Source organism: Equus quagga, unplaced genomic scaffold (genome assembly GCF_021613505.1).
Source record: "Equus quagga isolate Etosha38 unplaced genomic scaffold, UCLA_HA_Equagga_1.0 153_RagTag, whole genome shotgun sequence".
NCBI lineage: Eukaryota > Metazoa > Chordata > Mammalia > Perissodactyla > Equidae > Equus > Equus quagga.
Window position 1 is genome coordinate 2,659,284 of NW_025796915.1, and position 24,549 is coordinate 2,683,832.

Below are 24,549 nucleotides of genomic sequence, written 5' to 3' on the forward strand. Positions count from 1 at the left end.
CCTCAAGTTCAGGGGGACTGCCAGGGAGGTGGGGAGAAAAAGGGTGGAAGCAGGCTGCCAAAGCCAAGACCACAGAGAGGACAGCGATGATCTTCCGCTTCGGGTGACTGCACATTCAGTAACAGAGACCCACCCCACCCCCGCAGGTAACCTAAAAACCTGATACAAGTAAAACCACCTTCTTAAAAGCATTAAAGAGCCGGCAAGACAGTGAGGAATTATTGGACAGAGATAAGGGACAAGAGAGGACCCAGACAGAGGACTACTACACAGCAATGAGACAAGAACCACAGCACCAAGCAACCGCGCAGACGAGTCTCTCACACAGAGTTGAGCAAAAGAACCATTCACAAAATAACACGTGGGTGGGATGCCCTTCAGAGAAGGTTCAATTAGGGACTATCAGGCGATAGTGATAGGAGAGGCGCACTAGATGGTCTTTGACTTACAGCGGTTCGGCTTACGATCTGTAGACTTCACAACGGTGTGAAAGCGATACGCATTCAGTAGAAACTATACTTTGAATTTTGATCTTTTCCCAGGCTAGTGATGTGCGGTACGATCCTCTCTCGAGCTGCTAGGCAGTGGCAGCGAGCCGCAGTTCCCAGTCAGCCACATGATCACGAGGGTGAGCGACCGACACACTGACAGCCGTGCTGTCCCAGACAACCATTCTGTTTGTCACTTTCAGTCCAGTAGGCAATAAATTACATGAGATAGTCAACATTTTATCATAAAATAGGCTTTGTGTTAGGTGATTTTGCCCAACTGTAGGCTAATGTGAGTGTTTCAGGTAGGCTAGGCTACGCCAAGCTATGATGTCCGGTCGGTTAGGTGTATTAAACGCATTTTCAGCTGATGAAATGTTGAACTTAGGATGAGTTTATCAGGTTATAACCCACCATAAGTTGAGGAAGATCTGCATAAAGAATAAAAGCAAGACAGTGCGCGGGCACGGTGGTCACACCTAGGAGAGGAGGGTGCGAGGGGCTTCTGGGAGCTGGTGATGTTCTATTTCTTCACGGGCATTTGCTTTGTAATAATTTGGTTGTGTTTTATGTTTATGTTCAATGCAATTTTCTCCATGTGGGTTACATTTCACAATCTAAAAATTTTTTGAAAAGAGGACAGAAGGCTCAATAGCTTCTAAACCTGCAGAGGGAGCCTCTGAATGTGCCCTCGAGGATCTGGCCCCTGGTGACCCTGGCCAGTGCTCTGAAGGCCAAGGTGCAGGAGGGAGAGAATTGAGGGGGACAGCGAGGTTGAGAAGGGACAGAGGTAGCTGGGGACACAGGGTCGAGGAGAGGCTGGGGGTGGAGAGAGAGGATTTTCTGGAGGATTAGGAGACGGGCAGGGAGGGGTGTATGGGGGGCATGGGCTGGAGCAGGTGGGAGGGGTGGGATGGAGCTTCATTCTCCTGGGGAAGGGAGGCGGCCTGAGGCAGGGGCTGGTGTAGATAGGAGGCAGTGTGGTGGCAGGGCTCTGCAGGGGGTGGGTGTTGCAGGCAAGCCAGGGCAGCGGGTTTGCTGGGCCAGGTGCACACTCTCCTCCACTTTGCCCTTCCCTTGGCAGCCATCTAACCTCTGGGTCCCCAGGGCCCAAAGATCCTTCGACAGCAGGCCCAGGCCACCTGCCATGTGGCTTGCCTTTACAGCCAGCAGAGGGCAGCCGCCTCCCACAGATGCTCCAGCTTCAGCCTGTAGTGGCAATGAGGCCGCCCTGAGTGGGCCCCAAAGCTCAAGGTGGGGAGGGGTATGCATAGGGGGCTATCTTACTGTCCAGCTCCAGGCACACAAGTCTCTCCTCCAGGTGGTCCAGCCCACCTTCCCACACCTCCTGCCCCTGGATTCCCATCTCAGAGGTTTTGATGCATGCCCTCTGCCGAGAACCACCATGGAGGTCAGAGAGGTGCGGTGACTTGCCCGAGGTCACATAGCAAATCCTGATCCTCAGCTGGGGCTTCTGTCCGGAGCCAGCCCCGGGGCAAATGATGGGGCTGAGTGGGGAGGGGAGAGGCTTGGGACAAGAGCCATCTCAAAGCACTGAAGTGACCTAATTCTGAAGTAACACCTGCATAGCAGCAGACACCTGAGGCTGACCCTTGTGCCTCAGGGGTCAACACACGTCTTAACAGTTGAGAGCGACTTGGATGCAACTTAGACAATGCCCCAAACAAGCACAGACACACAGACACACACATACACACCCCTCCAACAAAAGCCTAAATCTTTGCGAGATTCTTTTACTCATCTAGGAAGACACATTTCTGACACAAAGCCCAGGGAGAACCCGTAGGGGTCACGGGGCCTAATGACAGCAACTCCCCTTTGTTGAATGCTCACCACTGGCCAGGCCCTTTATATATTTTTTCTCTAATTCCAACAATGAGTCTGCAAGGGAGGCGTTTTCATTCCCAATTTCCCAAGGAGGCAGCTGAGCCTGGAGTGGAAGGGCTGAGTGATTTGTCAAGGCGGCCCGGCTCACGGGGCAGAGCTGCAGGTCCACGGGGATCTCCCAGGCGTTGAGGGAGTGTCCTGCGGAGCCCAGAGCGCCAAGCCTGGGGTGACTACGGAGCTACTGTCTCCAAGGGGGCAGAGTAAGATGCCACCGCCCTCGACGTTCTCCTTTCACCAGGCACGGGGGCTGTTTGTCCCAGGCAAGGCGTCTGCTTGGGGAGGGAGGCATGCACATCGCGTAGCCCATCAGACCCGGAGCCCCTTCCAGCACAGGACGTACTCTTAGGGTGTATAACGGCTGCTTTTCTGAGTCAGGGATGGAAAGATTCCTGCCCTGCTGCGCCTGGCCAGGCCCATTTCCTGGTATCCCTGGACCCCTGTGCAAGGTAAAGAGAAGCCAGTTCTACTCATGACACCCCTCTGCCCCTGAGAAACCAGCTAACAATGTAGTGTATCTACCTTCCCTCCAAGGATTTCCTCTGCCCAGAGGGGCATCTCCTGGTTGCAGGAAGTGTCCGGGCACCAGGGGGCAGCCCCTTCCCACTGCTCCTGGTAAATTGGTCTGATCTCTGTGGCCTCCTCCTTCAGGCAGGCCTCCTAGTTCTCTACCTCTCTTATGGTGGGGCTTTCTTTGTGCTGCCTCAAAATACAGCCTTGGGCCGGCCCCATGGCGGAGTGGTTAAGTTCGCACGCTCCGCTTTGGCAGCCCAGGGTTTCACCGGTTCAGATCCTGGGCACGGACATGGCACTGCTCATCAAGCCATGCTGAGGCGGTGTCCCACATAGCACAGCCAGAGGCACTCACAACTAGAATATATAACTATGTCCTGGGGGGCTTGGGGAGAAGGAGAAGAAGAAAAGATTGGTAACAGATGTTAGTTCGGGCGCCAATCTTTAAAAAAAAAGCAAAAAAACAAAGGACCAGAATCTCCACCAAAGGTGGAGAAATTGGTGTTTTTTAAAACAAAACAAAACAAAACAAAAAACCACACAACCTTTCTCTCTGGTAGATGAAAGATGGCTGAAAATGCTGTGCTGCTCCTCTCATTGAGAGGTGGGGTCTAACTCCCCTCCCCTTGCAACTGGACCAGCCTTAGAGACCTGCAGGACGCAGCATTATGACATTCTGGGACCTCTGAGGCCAGGTCATCAGGAGACTTGCAGCTTCCGCCCTTCCTCCTGGAACACTTGCTGTTCCCCAGGGAAGAAGCCCCAGTACCCAGGAGCCTCACGCTGTGAGGAAGGCAGAAGTGACGGCGTGCGGGGGACGGATGTGCAGCCAGCCCCAGCTGCTCCAGCCCCCTGCCCTGTGGGTCATCTCAGCTGAGGATGCCATGGATGGAGACCAGCCCTGCCTGCTGGGCCTCAGCCTAGCTCCTGACCCACAGAACTGTGAGAGAGAATAATAAAAGGAAAAATTATTGCTTTAAGTCACAAGTTTTGGGGTAGTCTGCTATGCAGCAGTAGAAAACTGGAACATTCTCCTTTGCTTCTCAGAGCCCTTCCGTGGCTTCCACATGCCCTCACGATAAACTTCTAACCCTGAATTTCAAGGCACTCTGTCCCAGCACAACTAGACCCCATTTCAGAATTCTGCCCTGGCCACTCTGCTCATGGCCAGCCTTCCTGGGCCCCTTTCTATCTTCAGATCTTCACCTACTTCTGCCAAGAGGTCATCTCTGACACCACCTCCCCAGCCTGGCACTCTGCATTTCCCCAGGGACCACCTACACACTCCCCTCTAATTCTTGGGAGACCCTGACAGCGCAGAAGGCCTTCCCTCCTCTCCGCTGCCTCTAGTTGCTGTCCTGCATAGGGAAAGCAGAGCCAGGCAGACCCTCTCACCACTGGGGGCCAAGGACCCTGCTCCCACCAGATTTGCTGTCATTTGACGGACAGAGCTCTTGGAGGTCCCTTAGGATGTCTGAGAAGCCACTCTTGGCTAACCTTTCACTGGACTTAACCACATTTCTTTAAAATAAAATGAAACATTCAGCTTGTACAAATTGGTGCTAGCCTCCCAGACCCAGAGATCAGAGTTCTGACCAACAGCCCTGTTCCAGGGGCTGCGTCAGGGAGGAGTAGCAGAGGACAGAGGCTGTGCTGAAGAGCTGCTGAGAGCGAGCAGAAACTTCCCCGGGGTCAGGGCTCACCTCCTGGGCTTACACCCAGGCCAGTGCCTCTGCGGCCATGCCCACTCCCTGCCCCACCCTCCACCCCTGCCCCCTGGGGGCCACTGTCTACCCAGCCCAGCTCCCTTCCTTCTCCCCTGCTCCATGAGACAATGTGACAACAGAAAACCCTGTGGCCATGAGAAAATGCCTCTTCCTCATCACCACCAGAGGGCGGGCCAGGGAGGCCTGGGAGCCCCACTGGCCGGTGGGGACATGACTGAAGACCAGGGCTAGGACGCACAAACCGAGGTTGGACAGCAAGGGCGTGGCCGAGGGGGAGGGGCTGCACTCCAGGCCACCCAAGGCCAGGCCTGGCAGAGCGCAGGGGGCTCCCTGCAATGGGGCCCTGGCCCTAGGAGTGGGGGCCTGGAGGAAGTGTGATCCTGGGGCATCACTTCACTTGCCACGGCTCTTGAGCCCGAGCCCAGGAGCTCCACTTCTGAACGGAGGGCAGTACAGAGCCCCAGAAGGTCCTAGAGCCAAGACCCTTCTCCCCCAGATCCCTGCTCCCGGTTCCCCTCGAATGTCAGCTCAGCCTCCCAACCACCCGCAAATCTGTGCGAACTGCTGTTTAAAACACGTTCCCTGAGGGGGAGGCAGTCGCTTCTTTGTTCAGCCCAAGGTTACAGCAAAGAAACAAAAGGAGTGAATTTTCCCTTTCTTCTGTTCTTCTCCTTCCTGTGCAGCAGAGATGGTGCCTAGAAAGCTTTCGTGCTTGTGCACATGGTGAAGCTCGGAGGGGTGGCGAGGCCTTGGCTGGTGCTGACAGCCCTGTGTAACTGGCCCCTGAAAGAGCCAGGCGGGCTAACTAGGCTGGGCCAGGACAATGGGGATAGGGGTGGGGCTGGCTTGGGGGTGGGACTGGCTTGGGGGTGGGGCCTCCTGGAAGATGCTCTGTCTTTCCATTTTTCCCTTCCCATTTCCCCTCCCAAGCTTCCCAGAACTCTGCTTGACCTTTAAGGCTCCACTCTGGGCCCTGTTCCTCCAGGAAGACCCACTGGGCCAACCCAAGCCCAGCCATCAATCACCCCTCCTCAGTTTGTGGCTCAGAGTCCTGCCTCTCCTGGATTTAGCTTGGAGCTGGCCCTTGCCCCCAGTCCAGGGAAGTACAGGGCCAGGCACTCACAGGCCTGGTGAGGGGATAGACTCCAGCCCTGGCCTCACAGGCCCTGCTTACTGTCCCATAAAGAGCCCCTGTCCCCACTGATCACCTCCTGCCCATCCCACTGCCCCCCTTCCTCCCCCAACCCCCCCCCCCCCGACTCCCCGCATTAGAGCTTTGCCTCTGAATGCCCCATTGGGGTGGGGAGAGCCCTGGCTGGAGTTCAGAACCTTGGGTTCTAATCCAGGCTCTGCCTACATCTGCTGTATGACTCTAAGCAAGGCCCTTGCCCACTCTGTGCCTCCTCATCTGAAAGCTGGATTATGATCCCTGTTGGGGGTGCTCTGCAGTTCTTGCCACAATGGAAGAGCAAACGCTTTGGCAACCGGGGTCCCAATGAGAAGGTGCTGTCATAAGCCTCCTGGCCTGGGGCTGACCCACCTCCTCTTGATGCCCCCACCTGCCTCACCTCCTCTCCCTGACAGCCCTTGTGAGCTCTGCCCTCCCAGCAAGCCTTCCAGCCTGACTGCCCCAGGATAGCCCAGGCCCAGTCACTTTGAGGATGTGTGCTGGACCTCCAAGAGGCCAGAGCCAGGGCTCAGATTAGCAGGACACAGTGGTCACTTTAAGGAATTTTCCCAGAGGTCCTCTCTCTTTCCTTTCTGGGTTCCTGGGTGTGGGCTCAGGTGGCCTGGGCTGGGACTAGGGGCCCCACAGAGGGTTCCTGTGACCATGGGCATCTAGAGGCCAATGCCTGAAGGCCTGATCTTCTGGTCCTCCTCCACCTTGCTCTACCACCGCCTCTTACTGGTTGCCAGGGAACAAATCCCAACACACCTGCCTGCTAGGTGAACCAACCCATCCTCCCAGAACCAGTTGGTATGGGGGCAGACTTACAGAGTGGCTATCAAGGAGGCCTGGGGCAACCTCGGGAGCTGGAGGGGATGGGGACCCTGGCTCTCCCATTTTTCTTGCCAGCAGTCCTGTTCCCCAGGATAGGTCCCCAGGGACTGTTGCTACAACAAGTGACTGCCTGGTGACCAAGCCCAACCCTGAGCTGGAAGCAGGCAGGCCCACGGGGCCACTTGCCCTTTGTTCCAGGGTGGGGGGCATCTGGGAGGGGTGGCTGAAATCACTCTAGGCTCGTTCCTTGGCCAGGGAACTGCAAAGAGATGGCAGGGCCTGGGAGGGCTGTGTGGCCAGGAGCCCAGGAAAGGGCAAGCCCTTCTGTCTCCTTAACCCCAGTCTCAGCATCCCTCCCCCGACCTGCCCTCTAGCCACACCTCTGTCTCCCCTTCGCCGCCCCCCTCCATCTCCAGTCTTCACTGTCTCTGCCCCTTGGTTACCCCTACCCTCAGTCTCCCCCTGCCTCCCCCCCTCGGTTTCCCTTCCTTCTGCCCCTCAGTCAGTCTCCTCTCTCTCTGCTCCTCCATACCCCCAGCAACCCTCCCCAGCAGCGCAGGCTGGGCTCCTCCCACAACTGCACAGTGTGGCCTAAGGCCCCACGCCTGCCCCTGGGGCCTTCCCATCACTGTTTTCCTGATGGGCTGGACAAATTCCTTTCCTTTTAGTTCAGCGGAGACATGGGTGGATGTTTTTAAAAGGAACTTGCTGGGAAGCAAAGGGAAAACAAACCCAAACAAGCCAGCCCACCCCCTAGAAACGGCCTTGGTCACTAAGGCAGTGCTGGCTGTACAACTGGCCTTGGCCTGGGTTGCAAAGACCCCCTCCCAGGGCATGGAGGGGTCTGTCTGGCTTTTTCCCAGCTGAGTTGGGTTCAGCCTGTCTGTCTCAGACAAGCTTGGCCCCAAAGCCTTTCCTTATAGGCCTCCCATCTGGACCTAGTGAGGTGCCTGCACAGAGCTGGGACTCCATAAATATTTGTTCTCCTGTTTAACGAGTGGATGGATGAACAGTGGGGGTCTCTGGGGCCTCAGTGGGGGCACAACAATAACCCTTGACTGGACAGTCCAAGACAGACAGCTTGACCTGTTTCAAAAGCTCCACCCTGTTTAAGACTCCCCCACCACTGGCTACTGGATGCTGGTTCAGGACTCTGCACGGGATCCTCTGGTCTCTGTCAGTGCTGCAGGGGGGCCCTTGCTCTTCTCATTTGCAGGCCTCATTTTTCACTTAATTCACTTAGAGACCCTGGAGAATCCACTTTTTCTTAATGGGGTTTCTTTCTCTACAGAATAGGGCCGGGGCTGGGAATTGGAATGGACAAGCACCACACTGCTTTGTGCCTCATATCTGAGCTGCCCTGCAGCAGGGCAAAGACAGTGGGCTCCAGTTTCCTCAGTGCTGGGTTCTAGTCCCCACCTGCTGCTAATTATCTGTGTGACCTTGGACAGGGCTGTCACTGAACCTCTCTGAGCCTGTTTCCTCCTCCGTAAGATGGAGACCATCACTGCGCCCATCTCCTAGAGCTGCTGGGGATTTAATGAGGCTGTGGGTGTAAAGCTCCAAGCAAAATGTCTGGCACATGAGTGGCTCTGGAAATGTCACTCCCTGCTCTGTGTGACTCATGGGGGCTCTGGAGGGTCTAAGTCTCCTCTAGGGAAATGAAAATGAGGTTCTTGATGAAGATGGCCATCCTCTCTGGAGGCACCAGCCACCAGATGGCAGCCCAGATGAGAGCCTAGACCTTCCTGATCCTGCCCCTCAGCCTCCCCAGCAGGGAAATGGGCTGCTGTCTTCTGCTGTGTGTGTCCCTATCATCTCAAGACCCTGGGGCCAGAAGCCGTGATAATAGCAAAGCCAGACTGATGCTCCCTCCCAGTCCGGCCTTCAGCTGCTCCCTCCCTGAGCGGGGCCCAGGGCTCCTGCGCCTGCTGCGCTGCCAATCGATTGACTCTGCTCCCATCCTCGGGCATGCCATGAATTTTTCATCAAAGGCCTGTAGACTTTGGGAAACGCACAATTAGAAGCCCCATCAATAATGCACCACGCAGAGGCATTGGCTGCGCTCAGCCAGGCCCCAGACATGGCTGCTTTCCAGGCCTGCTCTGGTGGGAGGCAGGATGGGCATGGAGTGGACCCCTCAGGGGGTTTATCACTGGACACAGAGCAAGGGTGGGATGCAGAGAGGGAGGGGAAGCTGTACCCAAAGAGTTGAGCCTGACCCTTGAAGCCCCAAGCAGGTCCCAGTAGGACCCACCTGGTCTCAGGTGCTTTATCTATAAAATGGGTGCCAGTGGGCCCCCAGCCCTTACAGAGTGGTGAGACACAGCAGACAGTCGCTATGTGAAGACTGGAGTTCTTTGTGGGGCTGGGGAATGTCCTTCTTCCGTGGGGTCCCAGGAAGCTGGGCGGGCGTCTGGTTGGGGTGGGGAGTAGGGGGGAGGAGTGCAGCACAGAGACACCTGGTACTGGGGAACTTCATTCACCCAGCTCGGGGTCAAGGTTCCCCATGATCCTGGCCCCACTCCCTCTCCAGCCTCATAGCGCAGCTCCCCTTCCACCAGCGCTGCCCACATGCATCCACTTCCAGCAGCCTCAGGACCTTTGAGGGGAAGAACAGAGGTTCTGTTTTGTCCTGCCTCTGGGTCTTTGGACCAAGAGGATGGAGGATGAGGAGCCATCACCCTTTGCTGCAGATCTATTCTTCAGAGTCGGCCTATGACAACTGTTCCCACTCTCCTTGGTAGAATGGAAGGCAGCTTTGTTGTCTGAGTTTCTAGAACCTGAACCAGGCAGGTAATAACAAGAGCTCATCATGGGTGGGCGCTGTTCTAAATAGTTTATGTGGATCAATCTAACTTCATCCCTCCAGTAACCCAACATGGCAGCTGCCACTACACTCATTCTACAGAGGAGGAGAGTGAGGTAGGAAGAGGTGATGGGACTTGTCCCACTGGGGGAGCTCGTTCCTGAGTCTGCACTCTTAACTGCCTGCCAGACCCTGAGGCTGGCTCTCCTGTCCTCAACTGGCCTTCCAGTCCGCGAAGGCAGGGCTCTGCTCCCTGCTTCCTTACTCCCTAGGGCTGGGATCTCCCACTGCAAGGCCCGGGGCTCCCCTGCCTCCGGCTCAGGGGAACCCGGGGCAGGGCACGCAGGTGGTCAGTACCCACTAGCAGCTCTGCTCCCCACCTCCACAGGCTCCAGGTCTGGCTCCTATGTTCTCAGGCTGTCCTCCTGAACACTGTCCCTCTCTGTAAGAAAGCCACCGCATTGACACACAGCACAGGAGAAGGGACTGGGGCTGAGGTGGTTTGTACTGTTGTTTCTGGAGTGTTGCCGGATTTCTTTGGGCCCCCATCTAGCCATGGGCCTCTGCCCCAGCCTGGAAGGCCATGTGGGGCCTGAGACACCAGTACCTGGAGGCCCGGCTTGCACCGAGTGAGTATAGGCCCCATTTCTAAGCCTTCTCCTGGCAGAAATGCCACCAGTAGGCCTGAAACACATATGGAGGCCACAAATCGCAGTCTCCTCCTCCCTCCCGGCCAGACGCCAGCCCCAGGCGCCCAGGCAGGGTACGGCTCAGAGCTGTCTGTGGCACAGGTCTCACTAGGATTCCTACCACACTCACACAGGCCCTGGGATGGGCGGGGGCAGGGCCGGGGGTGGGGGGAGGGCGGACAGGGAGCTGGGTGAAGCTCTCTCTGTGTACCACCCCAGCTGGCCCTAATGAATCCACTGCCCACCCCGAGACCTCCATGACTCTATTAGTGGGCACAGGGCAGCAGGAGGAACACCGCCTTCCATCTGTGGGGGCAGTGCATCCTGCCTCTCCACCAACCCAGGCTAAGGACATAAGGGACCATCTGCTTCAACACACACTCTCCAGCAGCTCCATTTGTCCAGGCCCTGTGCTAGGCACCAGGGACACAGACACAACCATGGCTGGGTGCTTGTATTGTCCCTGAGGAGCTCGCATTGTAGTGGATGTGGCGAAGCAGGCGCAGTATGACGTGATACATCAGGATGGTGAGTGCAGCAGTCGGGGAGCCCCTCAGCCAGGCGCTGCACCCCCTCCCCTCGCCCTGGGTGCAGGCAGAGGTGAAAGGGAGGGCATCTCAGAGCTAGGATGAGTTTTGAAGGGTGAGAGGGAGTTTGTCAGGTGATAAAGGAGTGAGGAGGGGGTGCCTTCCTGGCAGAGGGAACAAAGGTGCGGTGCGGGAAGTGTAGACAGTCAGGACCTGGGGAGAGAGAATGTTGGTGTGGCTGACAGGGCCCAGTCATTGGGCCTTGAATGCCAGGCCAAGGCCCAACCCTGGAGCATGTTATAGTCAGGGGAGGTGGGCAGGGCTGGAGCTGGGTGCTGGCACAAGCCTGACTATGAATTTCTGAAGAGCCTCCTCGTGTAGAGCCCAGTTCCTGGTAGACACGCCCAGTGCGCTGTGCAGGACACTAGAGCCCTGGGAGGACAAGAGGTTGCCAGCCTCCCACAGCACTTTCTCGGCACAGCCAGCTTGGAATTCACACCCTCAGGGTCAGGAAAGCCAGGACGGCCTCAGAAATCTGCGCTGAGGGCCGGAAGCACAGTATATCTGAGCTGGGAGGGGCCGGCAGCTTCTGGAGGAGAGGGCGGCCCTGAGAGGAGTGGGGCTGGGCTGCTGCCACCCAGAGGCTCGGGGTGGGGAGGTGGCTGTGGGCAGGCGTCCTTAGGATGCTGCCCTTTCTCAGATGTCTGGGTGGGCCGCCTGTCACCAGGAGCCACCAGGCCAGGCCCCCACGCTGCCCCGGGGGCTGCTCCAGTCTAGGCCCCTGGACCACCCTGACCCATGCTGTGCAAGGGGCTTCTCAGCCCCCTCCGACCCTGTGACTCAAGGATGTCGCTGTTCTGGGAGCAGGGACCTGGCCAACCTCAGGCCATGGAAGCCAAAGCCGGACCAGAAGCAGAGCCCTGCCTCCCCACCCCAGGGGCAGCCAGCCTCCCACAAGATGGCTTGAGGGGCTTCCTCTAGAAGGCCAAGGTCCTGCCTGTTGGGGTCAGGCTCAGACGGGGTCCACAAGGGCCTCCAGCCAAGCCGGGCTCCCCAGGGTGGGGAGGGAGGTCAAGGAAGAGGAAGACTCGCCCAGACTGCAGGAGTCTTAGCCTGAGGGAGGGGACCATGCCCCAGTCTGAGGAGGCCCAGTCTGAGGGGGGAGACATGGTTCTGCTCTGACAGCCCAGCCTGAGGGGTGGGACACGTCCCCACTCTGGAGCACATCTGAGGAGGAGGCAGGACCCACACACACCCGATAAGGACACATGAAAAGAACAGATGGTGCCAACAAGTGCAAATTAATTGAGCGCAGCCTGTGTACACAGGCACTGTGAACAGGCGGGCTGACAGGCCTGGGAGGGGTTGTGGGGGGCAGGGCGGGGAGAAGCTGTAACGAGCGCTTATCGACATCTTGCTGGACCTGCAGCCGGGAGCACGGTTATTGACAAAGCCTGTCTATACATCTCCTGGCCATGTCTCCAGAAACCTTAATTACGGGGCCTCATTACCCCTCACACCTCTAGGCACAGGGGACCAGCCTGAGCTGAGCGGCTGCTCACACTGCAGCTAGCCTGTGACAGCCGGGCAGAGCCTCTGCAGCAAGAGATGCCCAGCTGGAATGCCCGGGAGGGACACAACTGAGGGTCCTGTGCCCCGTGGAGTGGCCAGGGGCGGTCAGTGGAAGGGACTTTGGAGTCAGGGAGCTCAGGGTTTACACTCCAGTTTTGCCAGTTACTCTTGACTCTGATGAACACTTTGCCTCTCTGAGCCTCAGTTGCATCATCTGTATGAGGGGGAGAGGGCTGTGACCAAGATTCAGTGGGCAAAGTCTGTCCAGTGTTAAGCACGGTGCCCGGACTGTAACGCCTGCCTCTCCCCTCACTCCTCCGTCGCTGTGCCTGAAGCCAATGAGAGAAAAGCAGCCCCTGCTGGCCAGGAGCTGGCCCGGCACACACAGCTAGACCTTGGTGACTTCTGTGGAACACAACTTCAAAGCATCAGACAAGCCCTCTCTCTGACCACCGCAAAGCAAGACAAAAACAAGACTGCTCCGTAATCATGTCTGAACACAGATGAAACAGGGGCACTGTCCAAACCATAAAAATGACCAGACAGCAGCCTTCCCTGGCTAACACAAGTGCCTGTGTCCTGGAACTCACCCCCAAATCACCAACTCCAGCGGAATCATCCTTTCTAACACACTGCTGCCCCCGCTCCCCATGGCAGGCAGCCCCTTGGCTATGATGAGTCAATAAACCCAATTCGGTTCCACCCCGGGTACGTTCTTGGTGGTCATGGAGGGAACCGAGACTGTGCTCTGAGAGGCCCTTTGTGGCTCACAGAGCCCTCTCCGGGCACCGTGGGCTTTCTGCAGCAGCCTGTGGAGTAAGGGTTAGCCCTCTCCCATTTCACAGCTGGAAAAACAGAGGCCCTGTAGGTGCTGGGAGCTGAGGCGGAAGGAAACTTCCCCTCTCTGATCCAGACTTGTCATCTCCCCAGCTGTGTGGCTGCTTAGGAAGGGCATTTTATGCATTCATGGGACACATTTCACTGAGCACCTACTGCATGCCAGGCACGGGGGTTGGGGAGACAGGGGATACAAGGCAGAGAGAGCAGAGGAGCACAGGCCTGGAGCTGTGAGTGAGTACTATTAGGGTTAGCTGCGAAGAGAATATTCCAGATTGGGGCACAGGCTTCAGAGGTTACAGGGGCCATCAGACTGAGGGGCTCATGCTGCAGGTGAGGGAGCCATGGAAGGCTTTAGAGTAGGGGCAGCACACCTGGATTTGCACTTTGGATAGGTTACCTGGTGGCTTGCCCTAGGGTGGAGGGGCCAAGTGGGCAGGAGGGCCCCATGTGGACTGTCAGCTCCTGGTCTCTGAGCCAGCTTCCTGAGGGAGTCCCTCTGGCCCTCCAAGAAGCCCCCCACCTACACACAGGAGAAGGCAGGAGAGAGGGGCCTTCACCTTGGCCATGGCCAGGCTCTGCCACTGACGAAGCAGGGCTCCCGACCCAGCCAGAGGAGGGACCGTGAGATGCCTCCAGTCTCACAAACTAGGCCTCCGAGGGGGTCCAGCTGCCAGGCCCTTGCCCTTGCTGCCCCTCCCAAGGCCCCCGAGCCACTATTCAACCATCCCCAGGGTCCACCATGCTGAGGCGGATTTGCATATCTGAGAGCAAAAAAAATTCTGCCACAGAAGCTTAGCGCCAACCGGGCTGCTGAGCCCCTTTTGTCTGTTTGAGTAAGAGCTGGCTAAGGGCTGAAGGATAATTAGTCCCCTGTGGGCAATGCTGTCCCCCCTCCTTGAAGCTTTAAAGGCACAGCCCACCTAGTCCACCCACTTCGCCTCGCTTGCAGCTCCCTCCCCCGCCCACCGAGGTCTCCATCTCTTCTCCCACAGCCCCTCTCGCCCCGCCCCATCCTCTAGGCTGGCTCCTGGCGGCGCTGAGGAGGGGACATTGCTGCTGGCAGGAGCCGATGAATGGGCATTTTATCTGATTAAACTGGCAGTGAACTGGGCCTTCTCTATTATCTTTGGGCCTGATTGGATATTTAACACCAAATGCATTGTGCATGTGTGTGTGTGTGCGCGCGCGTGTGCGGGCGTGCACGTGTTCACTGGGCTTTTCTAGTCCATGTCAGGAAGAAATTGGATTGTACTGAAAAGCATTTAATCTGGGCTCAGGAGGACACCCTAATGGAGTCACTGAGCTGGGGAGGGACAGTTGCACCCTTAGCCCTAGACAAGAAGGGCTCTGCCAAGCACCCTGAGTTAGAGCACCTGCTCCAGCCCTCCTAGGGCTGCAACCCTCCCCAGGGAGGAAGCAGTTGGTGGGGCCAAGGGGACGTGCCCACCCAGAGTCTGAGCACCTTCTAGGTCACACCCTTGGCACTTGGGCCCCTGGAATTCCCTCCTGCTCCCAGAGCCTGTCCTCCTGCAGGTGATGGTGTACTTTATGCACGTGAAAGGTCTCACCCAATCACTGGGTCCCCAGGGTGTGGGACTGAAATTGAGCTGGGTGAGAAGAAAGGGGGCATCTCCTGGGAGATGTGGGGGGACTAGGAGAGGCAGTTGGGAGCTGCTCTCTCCATGTCACCAGGATCCAGTGTGGAGTCTAAGAATTCTCTGAGGTTGTTGATAAGGTGTATTTGTCAAGGTAGAAAAATGGAACATGTTTAATATTTGGTTAGCTACAGCTTAATTTATAACTTTTCATTATTTGGAGTTTAGATGAGACGGTGTGTAGGCCTCCACTTGGACTCTCAAAGGTTTTGGGTGGGCCTGGGGAGGGGACTGGCAGCCACAGACCTCGGTTTGGGGGATGACTAGAAAACTGAGGCAGCCCTCCCACCCAGATGGCTGGGAAGACGATGAGTCAAGCTCACCAAGCCCTTGATTTCTGAGTCACGAGGCTTGGCCAAGGCAGCTGCAGGAGCAGGCACTGCGCGGGAGACCCCAGACCTGTGCTGCCCCAAGGAATGCTCTCCCTCAGCCTGGGGCCCTCGGAGGGTTGCTGAGGTACCAGCAGTTTCTCCAACTATAAAATGGGGATGATATTTGGACGTCCTTCATCAGGTTGGTGCAAGGATGAAATGAGGTGATGATGAAAGTTCTGGGAGCAGAGTAAGGGCTCAAAAAAGACTGATAGACCTAATTAGTATTATTAAAAGGAGGGCTGAGCTGGCTGTTTGCAGAAGGGATGGGCCTGTCGCCCAGGTTCGCAAAGCTCTCCCGGCCACCCCTGGTTCTGTAGTCCCTCCCACCTCTCCAATCGATGATTCCTGCCCTCGGCAATTGATGGCCTCATCATCTCGGCTTTATTTACCGAGAGTTGCACTCCCGCCCCGCCCCCTCACCATTTAATCAAGGAACTTCGATGGACAGTGATACAGGGCAGCGCCAGCCATCTCACTAAGGAGCAGAGCTGGGAGCCTGCCCCACCTCACCTGTCTTGTTTGCCAGGATGAACAAAGAAACCATCAAGACAGGCCCCTCACTCCACACGGGGGGGTGGGGGGGGCAGACACTGAGGCCCAGAGAGGAGGGGGTGCAGCCAGCGCGACTCCTCAAGTTGGTGGCAGAGTCGGAACTGGACCCCAGGTCTCCCAGTGCCCCTCCCACCCAGTGCTTTCTCAGCCGTTCATTTTCTCTCCTCCTGGGAGCCCCTGCCCCAGGAGCCCTCTGGTCCGCTCTCCTCGGAGCCCGATCTTTTGGGTGCTTGGGGCTAGACCCTGATCTGGCCAATCCACTGTCCCACCCACCCCTCTCTCCTCTGCACCCCTGAGACTGTCTCCTCTCTCACTGGAGGGAGGCATTCTCCTCCTTTTACAGATAAAGAAAATGAGGCCTAGAGAGGGAAGGGACTAGCCTGAGGCCCCACAGTGCCTCTTGGTGGGAGAGAGATGTGGAGATACACACACGTACTCTCCACTCAACAGATCCCTCTTGCAGGAACAAGTTCACCCACCTCCGCTTCTCTTCTACCAGCAAAGCAAAGATCTATCACGGCTTTCACACTGACAACCACTCAGGACAGTGACATCTGTGAACCGCCCCCTGGCATTCTGTATAAAGTGTGCCCTGCCTGGGGGTGGGGTGGGGGTTAGGTACACTCCCCTCTGTGTTCCCACAATCCCCTGAGCAGACTGCACCCCAGTCCTAGCCACACCTTCCCCCACTGAGACCTGATGTGTCTCTCCTGCTGAACTGAGGCTTCCTGAGGACAGAGACCTTTGTAGGGAGTTATCTATGTTACTACCCCTTAGTGTGGGGACAAGGTTCTGGAGAAGCTTACATAGAAGGCCTGGGTGGGTTGTGCTGCTTCCTCCTTCCCCCTCAGTCTTGAAGGGCCCCATGAACACAGTGACTACTAGTAAGCTTCCTGCAAAGTGGACAGCCCTTTTCAGTTTCCAACGCACTGTCTTCTACTGTCTTCTTAATCCTCTCAAAAGCCACAAGAGTTGGGTAGGGGGAGAGTATTCCCTCCACTTAACAGATGAAGAGACAGGCCCAGAGAGGTGGAGTGACTTGTCCAAGGTCACACAGCTCTTGAGTGGTAGAGATGGGACTCAAACCTGCGACAGCTGCACAGACGAGTGGAGGGGTCTGGGGGGAGATAAGAGGCTTTGGCACATAGCAGATGCTCAAAAAGCTGGTCAGATGAATGAATGAGTGAATGAGTGCATGTGCCAGACTGCAAAGTCAACAGCGAAGGGGAGAGGCAGGGAGAGGCAGCTCAGGGGCGGGGGCGGGGTGGGGGGCACTTGATGTTTGGTTCCCCGTGCTCATGTGCCCCCTCTTGGATCCTCAAGCACTGCTCACTCTTGGGGAGGAGTTCTTTCCCCTTCTCAGCCCCTGGGAGGCATCCTCTTTCTCCCTGGCCTCCCCTCCCCCCCCGCTGTTGCACTTCCCCTGGCCTCTGCAGGCTCCTCCCCAGTTAGGCTGGGAGGCTTTCTCCATGGAAGTGTGCCTCCCCTGCTCCAGACCCCCCCAGTGTCTGGGGGCCCAAGGCAAGAGCATAAACGGAGGCTCTCAGCATGCGCCCGCCTGCCCCACACTGCCATCCGCTGGACCTTGGGCACACCCGCTGAAAGTATTTGACCCTTGGGAGGATGGACTTCAGGCAGAGGCCTGCACGGTCCTCAGAAGCAGGCTCGGGTTCATTTGGGCAGGGAATTCTGGCATCTTGGATACTCAGAGAGTGGTCTAGAATTGTGGGGCTTGGGCTCCAGGGTGCATTTACCTGGTCCCATGGACCCCTTGTTCTGTGGGGAGAGACGAGGCTGGAGGAGGCCCAGAAAAGGCCCTCCAAATCATCTGAGGATGGTGCCTGCCCCATCCTGTCTAATATCCTGTTCCATGGGCCCTGGGCCCCTTTCCTTGGGCCAGGCCACTTGCTCCTCTGGTCAAATTGGTCAGGAAGACAAGCCCACTTTAGTGGTCAGTGGCTTTCCCTGGCTGGGCAGCACTGGGCTCCCCACCAGCTCTGGGGACCAGGAGGAGTTGGGGATGGTGTGGGGGTGGTGAGCCCACAAGCGCGAGACTACGTGGAGCGGGGAAGGGGGGCTGGCCTGCAGGGGGCCTTGCTCACACACACTGAGAGACAATAAATTGACAAACACTTAATCTCTCTGCAAATTGAAACGGAGCCGTAAATATCTGCTACATCCCAGCAGCTGAGTTATGAGTCTCGTTTATTAATCTCTTTAGTCCCAGGTGATGGATGGAGGAGGAGAAGGGCCCACCAGAGACTCAGAGGGACGGCGGAAGGAGGGAGCAGAAGGGGGCAGGGGTCTGGGAACGGCCCTTCTTGAGAAGGGGTCAGAGGAGGGCGGCCTGGGGGATTTCTGCTGCCTTCCCTTTTATTCTCAGTCTTGAAGGGCCCCGTGAACACAGCGACTATTAATAAGCCTCCTGCAAAGTGGACCGCCCTTTACAGTTTCCAACGTCCTGTCAGCCACCATCTTGTTAACCTTCCCCACAGCCTTGAAAGGTGGGCAGAGGGAGAGCATTCCTGTCACTCAACAATGAGGAGACAGGCCCAGAGAGGGGGGGGTGACTTATCCAAAGTCATGCAGCTCTTGAGTGGTGGAGACGGAACTCAAACCTGCCACAGCCACATGGAGGAGAGGAGGGTGGAGGAGGGGTCTGCAGGGGACAATATGGGGACCCATGTAGCATGGAATCCTTACTTCTTCCTTTCCACCTTGCTCCCTCACCTCCCTGTCTTCCTCAAATGCTTGGTAAGCACCCTCTCCCTCTCTCTCTTTGTGTATGTGCAGGAACCAGAGGAGGAAGAGAAGGACAGAGTCAGGAGAGGACAGGAACAGAGCTGGTGACGGTCCCCAGCCAAGCCCAGCAGCTGTGACTGTTGAACCCTCACAAGATTTACTTTTAGAACCCCCTGGGTGCCAGCTTGCAGGGCTCACAACTCAGGGGCCACAGGGGTGCTGAGGAGGAGCTGAGGAGGACTGAGCCCTGGGAAGACTTCCTGCCAGTGGAGCTGGCCTGGGAGGGGTGGGTGTGTGTGTGTGTGCGCGCGCGCGCGTGTGAGATATATGGTGCTTGTGTGTAATGAACATGTGCCCCTAGGTGGCGTTGTGGCTGGGTGGACAGAACAGGGGTGCTTATAGAGGTGACTGGGACAGAAGACTGACCTGACAAACTGGGGCCACGAGCACTGGGCAGTGGAGTGGGGGACTACAGAGCCTGAGGTGTTGGAGCAGGAGGAATGGGGTGACAGTGGCCCCTGGTGGCTTGTGAGGGGTGGCCTGGAGGAGGCACAGAGTCAGGGGTATCTGAGTGGATGCTGTACAGGTGGCACCAGATGGATGTGCTCTCTTTGTCTCTGTCTCGCTCTCTGTTTCTCTTGTATTTTCTCTGCCTCTTGTGGTTCCAAAGGATCTGGGCCCCTGGGTGCGGCTCGTACTCTCGAACCCAGGTGATCTGCCTCCTAGGTGGGCTCAGTGTCACTCCGGCTCATGGGGGCCAACCCCAAGCTCCCTGGGCTTTGTGATGCCATCACCCCAGGATGACGTTCCTGCTTCCAGTTGCCACTGATGTGGACAGTGTGCACACTCAGATGCCGACTGCCACTGCTGCAGGAGGCTCCTGCTCAGGACCCTTCACCTGCCACCAGGTGGTGCTGAGGGAGCGGAGGCTGGGCCTGAACCTCAGCCTCACCAGTCTGCAGACCTCATCCTGGGCCAGGGCCCGGGGACCTGGGGGCAGGACCAAGGCTCCAAGTCACAGCACAGAAGCCCCAGGCGACTTGGGAACATCTGCTCCAACCTCCTCCACTGCCCACACAGGGAAGAACTGGGGTTCGGGGAGGGGAAGGGAGTTCAAGGTCACTTCAGAGAGGTGGTGAGACAGCTGGGAGTGCAAGGGACAGTCTGGAGCTGGCCTGGGCAGGCAGAGGGCGTGTGCCCTGTGGCTGTGGGGTGCTGAGAGGGCTGGGGGTGTGGTAACCTTGCATGGAGCAGGGCTGGGGCAGAGGAGGGCTCACGCCATGTAGGGTGACCCCCATCCCAGTTTGCCTGGGACTGTCTTGGATTTAGCACTGCAAGTTGCACGTCCTGAGGGAACCCCTCAGTCCTGAGCAGACAGGGATGTTTGGTCACCCTAGGGCCATGCTCACAGGTGTCTCTGCTACACTGCCAGCTCCCCTTTCTGAGGGCTCCTCCCTGTCCCACTTGGCCCTCAGGGGCAGGGAGCACAGGGTAAGCAGCTCTCTTGTGTTACAGATGGAAAAATGAAGGCTCAGGGACATGGAGCTCTCTGAGCCACCCTGGGAGGGTCCCTCCTGTGACCTGAGTCCCCAGCTCCTCTGCTGTGTGACCTAGGAGGAGCCACAGCCTCTCTGGCCTTCCCTCCTCTCCTCACTCATGAAGTAGGGCCCTCTTCCTTGCGGGGAAATGATGTCCAAGGAGCCGAAGCCAACCTTCCATCCTTAGGAGCAGGTTAGAGGGCGGGGGGCTGTGGGAGGGGAAGAGGACCTAAGGAAACTGCAGGATCGGGATCATGCTGGGGTGCGGGAGTTGGCAGACTCAAGAACGGGAAAGAGACAAAAGCTCAGAGGGGGGTGTGCACGTGGGGATGGGGTGGGGAGAGACAGAGGGAGGGAAAGGCTTTCAAAGAGAGAGTGGAAGAAATGAGTTATTCTAGTGTGGTGAGGTTGGGAAAACTGCACTGAATCTTTAAACAACCCTTGTCAATTATTCATCTGCTGGTATGAGGGCCCTATGGTCCGCCACAAATCTCCTCTGAGCGGTAGAGGAGAGGAGGAAGGGAGGGGGGAAACAGAGGGAGTTGGAGAGAGAGAAAGAGCCAGAAAATCAGAAAGAAATAGAGAAATAGAGATAACCAAAGAAAGACAGAAGCAGGTAGAGACAGAAATAGAGGGGGTGGGGGGAGGGGGGTGGAGAAAGAGAGAGAAAGGAATGGAAGGAGGGAGCCAGAGAGAGGAGGGGAATGGCCCTGTTCTGGAATTTCTGTGCTGGAAACAGAACTGAACATATGCTTCTTGAGTAGCAGCTGAATACCTCTGCCTCTGTTCATCCAAAGCATAGCCTGCCTCCTCCAGGAAGCCTTCCTTCTCTTCTCTCTCTTTACTGAGGGCTTACTAGGTGCTGCTGGGGAAAGGAAATCTGGGCCCTGGCAGGTGTCTTATCAGCCCTCTGTGAATGGAACCAGGCCTGTCTGGAGGCTGCACAGAGTCCTGCATCTTACCTGCTCTCACCCTGAGACATTGCCTGGCTCAGCATGAGGTGGGCTCAGGGGGTCCAGGGGGTGAGGGGAATGCTTGAAAGTTGACTAATGTTTAAAGCTGCCATGGTCAGGATGACTCTTACCATCTCACTCCTCACCCTCACTTAAAAGCCCACCTCTTCCAAAAAAGACTTCCTGGGCTGCTCAGCAGGGAGGTGAAGGCTTCTTCCAGCTCTGCTGGGCCCTACACTTGACCCAAGATCACACCCGCAGGGCCCTGACCCCAGTGCATCTACTCAGGTCGGGAGCTTTGCACCATGTTGACAAAACGACACTTAAAAGGCCTGTGTCAAAAGCAGGTGTCCCAGATGAAGGGAGCCCGAGATGGAAGAAACGGCAGTACTATAACCTGGAAAGAGGGTGGATCCAAGGGCACACTATGGGGAGGGGCACCCGGGAGGTAGGGCTGTGGGGGTGGCACTGACTGGCAGACCCAGGGCAGTGGGAGCATCTGCAGCATCCTCCCCACAGAGAGGGTGCAGACCCTCCGTTCCCTTCTCCATTCCCAAGGTGCTCCTTTCTGCAGAAAATGTTCAGTTTCCTATTAAGCCAGAGTAGGCCCTGGAGGGAAGCAGAGGCAAAATTGTTTCTTGGGCTCTGGGGAGTGTGCACAAGACTAGACACAGACAAAGGCACTCCAGGAGTCAGGCGATGCTGAGAGGCTCACAGCCTGGATGCAGCGGCCAAGAGCCGAGGGAGGCAGTTAATCATTTGCTGACTGTATGACCACTGCCACGTCACTGGGGCCCACTGTGTCACCCCCAGGCTCTGCTGCTGGTGTCCACTCCTTGACCATAGGTCCAGGAGTCACATACCTTGTGATGGTGTCATTGCCACCCAGACATGTTCCTGTGCTAGTCAGGCATCTTCCACCGCTCTGTGACTCTGTCTACAGCTTACACGCTGTGTCTGTGTGCATCACTGTGTTCTACGGTTGCATCTTCCTGATACCGTGGTGTCTGATAGCTCTGTGTGGCTTGGGTCTATTACTATACAACCACACTTGATTGTTCCCTGACCACATTCTATTGCTTGTCACTGTGTCTCTTGGTCGCATGAGCTGGTCCATTGCTATGTAATTTTGTTTGGTTGCTATGGAACAGTGACCCATTGCTACACGGCTACCTGCGATTGTCACGGAGCTGTATACTGTTGCTACCCACCCACATTCTATTGCTTGTGACTGGGTTCTACTGGCTGCGTGAATGTGTCTGTCTGGGTCCTGCCCTGGTCCTTCCAGGCTCTGGCCAGTGGGCAGGAGCTGGAGCTGGGGGCTGGGTCTCCAGGATCCAACAAGGGCAAAGTGTCAGAGGAGGGAATAGTCAGTGTGGTAAACCTGAGACAGAGAAAGAGAAAGGGCGGGGGAGGGCAGATGGCATGGTGAGTTGCAGAACTGAAGGCAGGGGTGGGAGGGTAAATGGAATTGAGCCCAGAGTTAGGAACAAGGAGGGAACAGACAGGAATGGGCCAGGGAGAGGGGCAGGGCCACTGCCCTGAATAGTATGTGTCTGAGGGACCCAGTGGCGTCCGGTTGGCTGAAGGGTCCGGGGCTGGTGTGCAGGCCTCTGTAGCCATCTGCTGTTTGCTTGGCTATACGTGAGGCAGCATGGGATAGCAGGGTGAGGAAGCCTTGGGCAGCGTTGTGCCACTTCTGGGCTTCCCCATGGCCAGCCTTTGTGAAATTAGGAGATTGGACTAGCTATTCTCTAAGGTTCTTTCTGACACCTCTGCTCTCCAGCCAGGGCTTCTACCACGTGGCCCAATAAGCATTTACCTCCACCTGTGTTAGGCCAGGCAAGGCCTGGGCCCTGAGCCCAGAGACATGGAAGCCAGTGTGCTCTTAACTCAAGGGTTGGATGGTGCTGGCTGAGTGCATCTAACCCAACAGCAAACCAGGGAGAGCAGCCAGTGCTTGTGGCCTTGCCAGGCGCCCAACAAGGGGGATGGTAGAGGGACCAGGGAGCCCTCTCCCAGCACGGGAGTGCTGCAGATGGCGTTCAGAGAGGGCATGATTGAGTTAGACCCAACTCACAACATCTCCAACAGCCTGTGGGTATGGGGCAGCCCTGAGCCCCTTGTTCACACTCAGCCTCCCAGAATCCTAGTGCCCTTGGGATACTTGTTTCTCCTCCTCCCCTCTGGCACTCACAATGATTACTCAACCTCTTGCTCAAAAACAGTTCTTCCTCATGGCTGACCTTGACTTCTCAGACTGCAATCTAGTCCCGCCTCTTATGGTTTAATCCTTAAGAGAAGATCAAGACTAACTGAAGGTATTGGTTTATTTATGCTGCCCAGAGTCTTCAGAGACAAGTCTAAATCTTTGTGTTCAGCCTGATGGCTGAGCTGGCAAGTTAGGCCTGAGACCTGCTTTCCCAAGGGGCAGAGGTGAGGGGAGTGAGTCTAGAAGGGGGCCCAGGAATGCTCTGGCACCTCGGGAGGGCCCAGCTCCAGGGAGAGCAGGGGCGCTCCATGTGGGAGCATCCTGGGCACACCCAGCAGACAGCAGCCCTTCTTATTCGTCCAATGGGACGTGTTCCAGAAAGGTGCAGAAGTGCCAGGGGAAGATGCGGAGGCTGTCAGTGGAGAGGGGCAGGTCCTGAGAGGAGGAAGTCCAGGGTTTCCCTAGAGGCCAGTGGCCTTGGCTGGGGCCTTTTCTGAGGATCTTCCGGAGCAGCGTTCCCCATGGGATCCGCTGTGGACGAAGGGAGGAAGCCACATATAAATTCACCCAAGGTCACTGGGGTGGGACTTGGCCTGTACTGTCTTTTTGGTGACCTCTTCTTTAGCTCTCTGCATCACAGGGCTAGGACTTGGTACTGAACCCTCACCAAATTAAGACACCACCTCAGCCACCTTCACCCACCGTTTCCCACATCTTATCAACTGGCAACAGGAAGCCACACCAGCTCTCATGATCAAGGACACAGACTCTGTGACCAAAGATGGTGGCCTCTTTTCTTTGAGCGCCAATTTCCTCTTTGAGAAGTTTAATCTCTTGGGGGGCTTCCCATTACCCAGTAGACACACCCCTGAGGAAGTGCTGAGCTGATGACTTGAGAAAATGGGACTCAGTCTTACAAGTGTTGTAGGGGTTTGTTTTGAAAGAAATCAAATGGGAATCCCATTCAAAAGGTGAAGAAACTCTGTAAACTGAAGAATCCACACCTTCCACCAGTTTAGCTTTGGGGTAACTCACATACAGAGTGTGACTAAAGGGGAGGTCTATTGCCCCCTGAGGAGTGAACCAGGCCCCAGGGGGCAGTCAAACCCCTTCACCACAGCCTCCATCACTGGTCTTCCCAGCCCTGAGGAGACACTCACCGGTTCCCGGGACATCCTGAGCACCTCAGGCTCTTCCTCCGCTTCCTGAGAGGTGGATGTGCTGGAGTCCATTATGGAGCTCACTGTGGCCTTGGACCAGGACTCGCGGATGGTACCCAGCTTCTCATCTAAGATCTTGGGGTCCAGGATGGGCAGAGTCTTGCTGTTCTTTGGTGTCAAGAAGTTTTCAGGCCTCTGAAAGAGAAGGTATACAGAAGTTTCTCTGCACTTCTCTATCATAAGGGTACCTTCTACACCCCTCAGGCCTCTCGTCCCCATGGCTCAGGAGGC

At 56.7% G+C, this 24,549-nt stretch overlaps 1 protein-coding gene across 1 annotated transcript in view; it reads right to left on the bottom strand.

The window, feature by feature from the left end:
* LOC124233135 (coiled-coil domain-containing protein 33-like) overlaps positions 1-24,549 on the bottom strand; it is a 105,293-nt gene that overhangs the window by 13,594 nt on the left and 67,150 nt on the right. Inside the window, exon 12 of the mRNA XM_046650273.1 lies at positions 24,259-24,453. Coding sequence (XP_046506229.1) covers positions 24,259-24,453 — 195 coding nt within the window. The remainder of the gene's footprint in view (positions 1-24,258; positions 24,454-24,549) is intronic.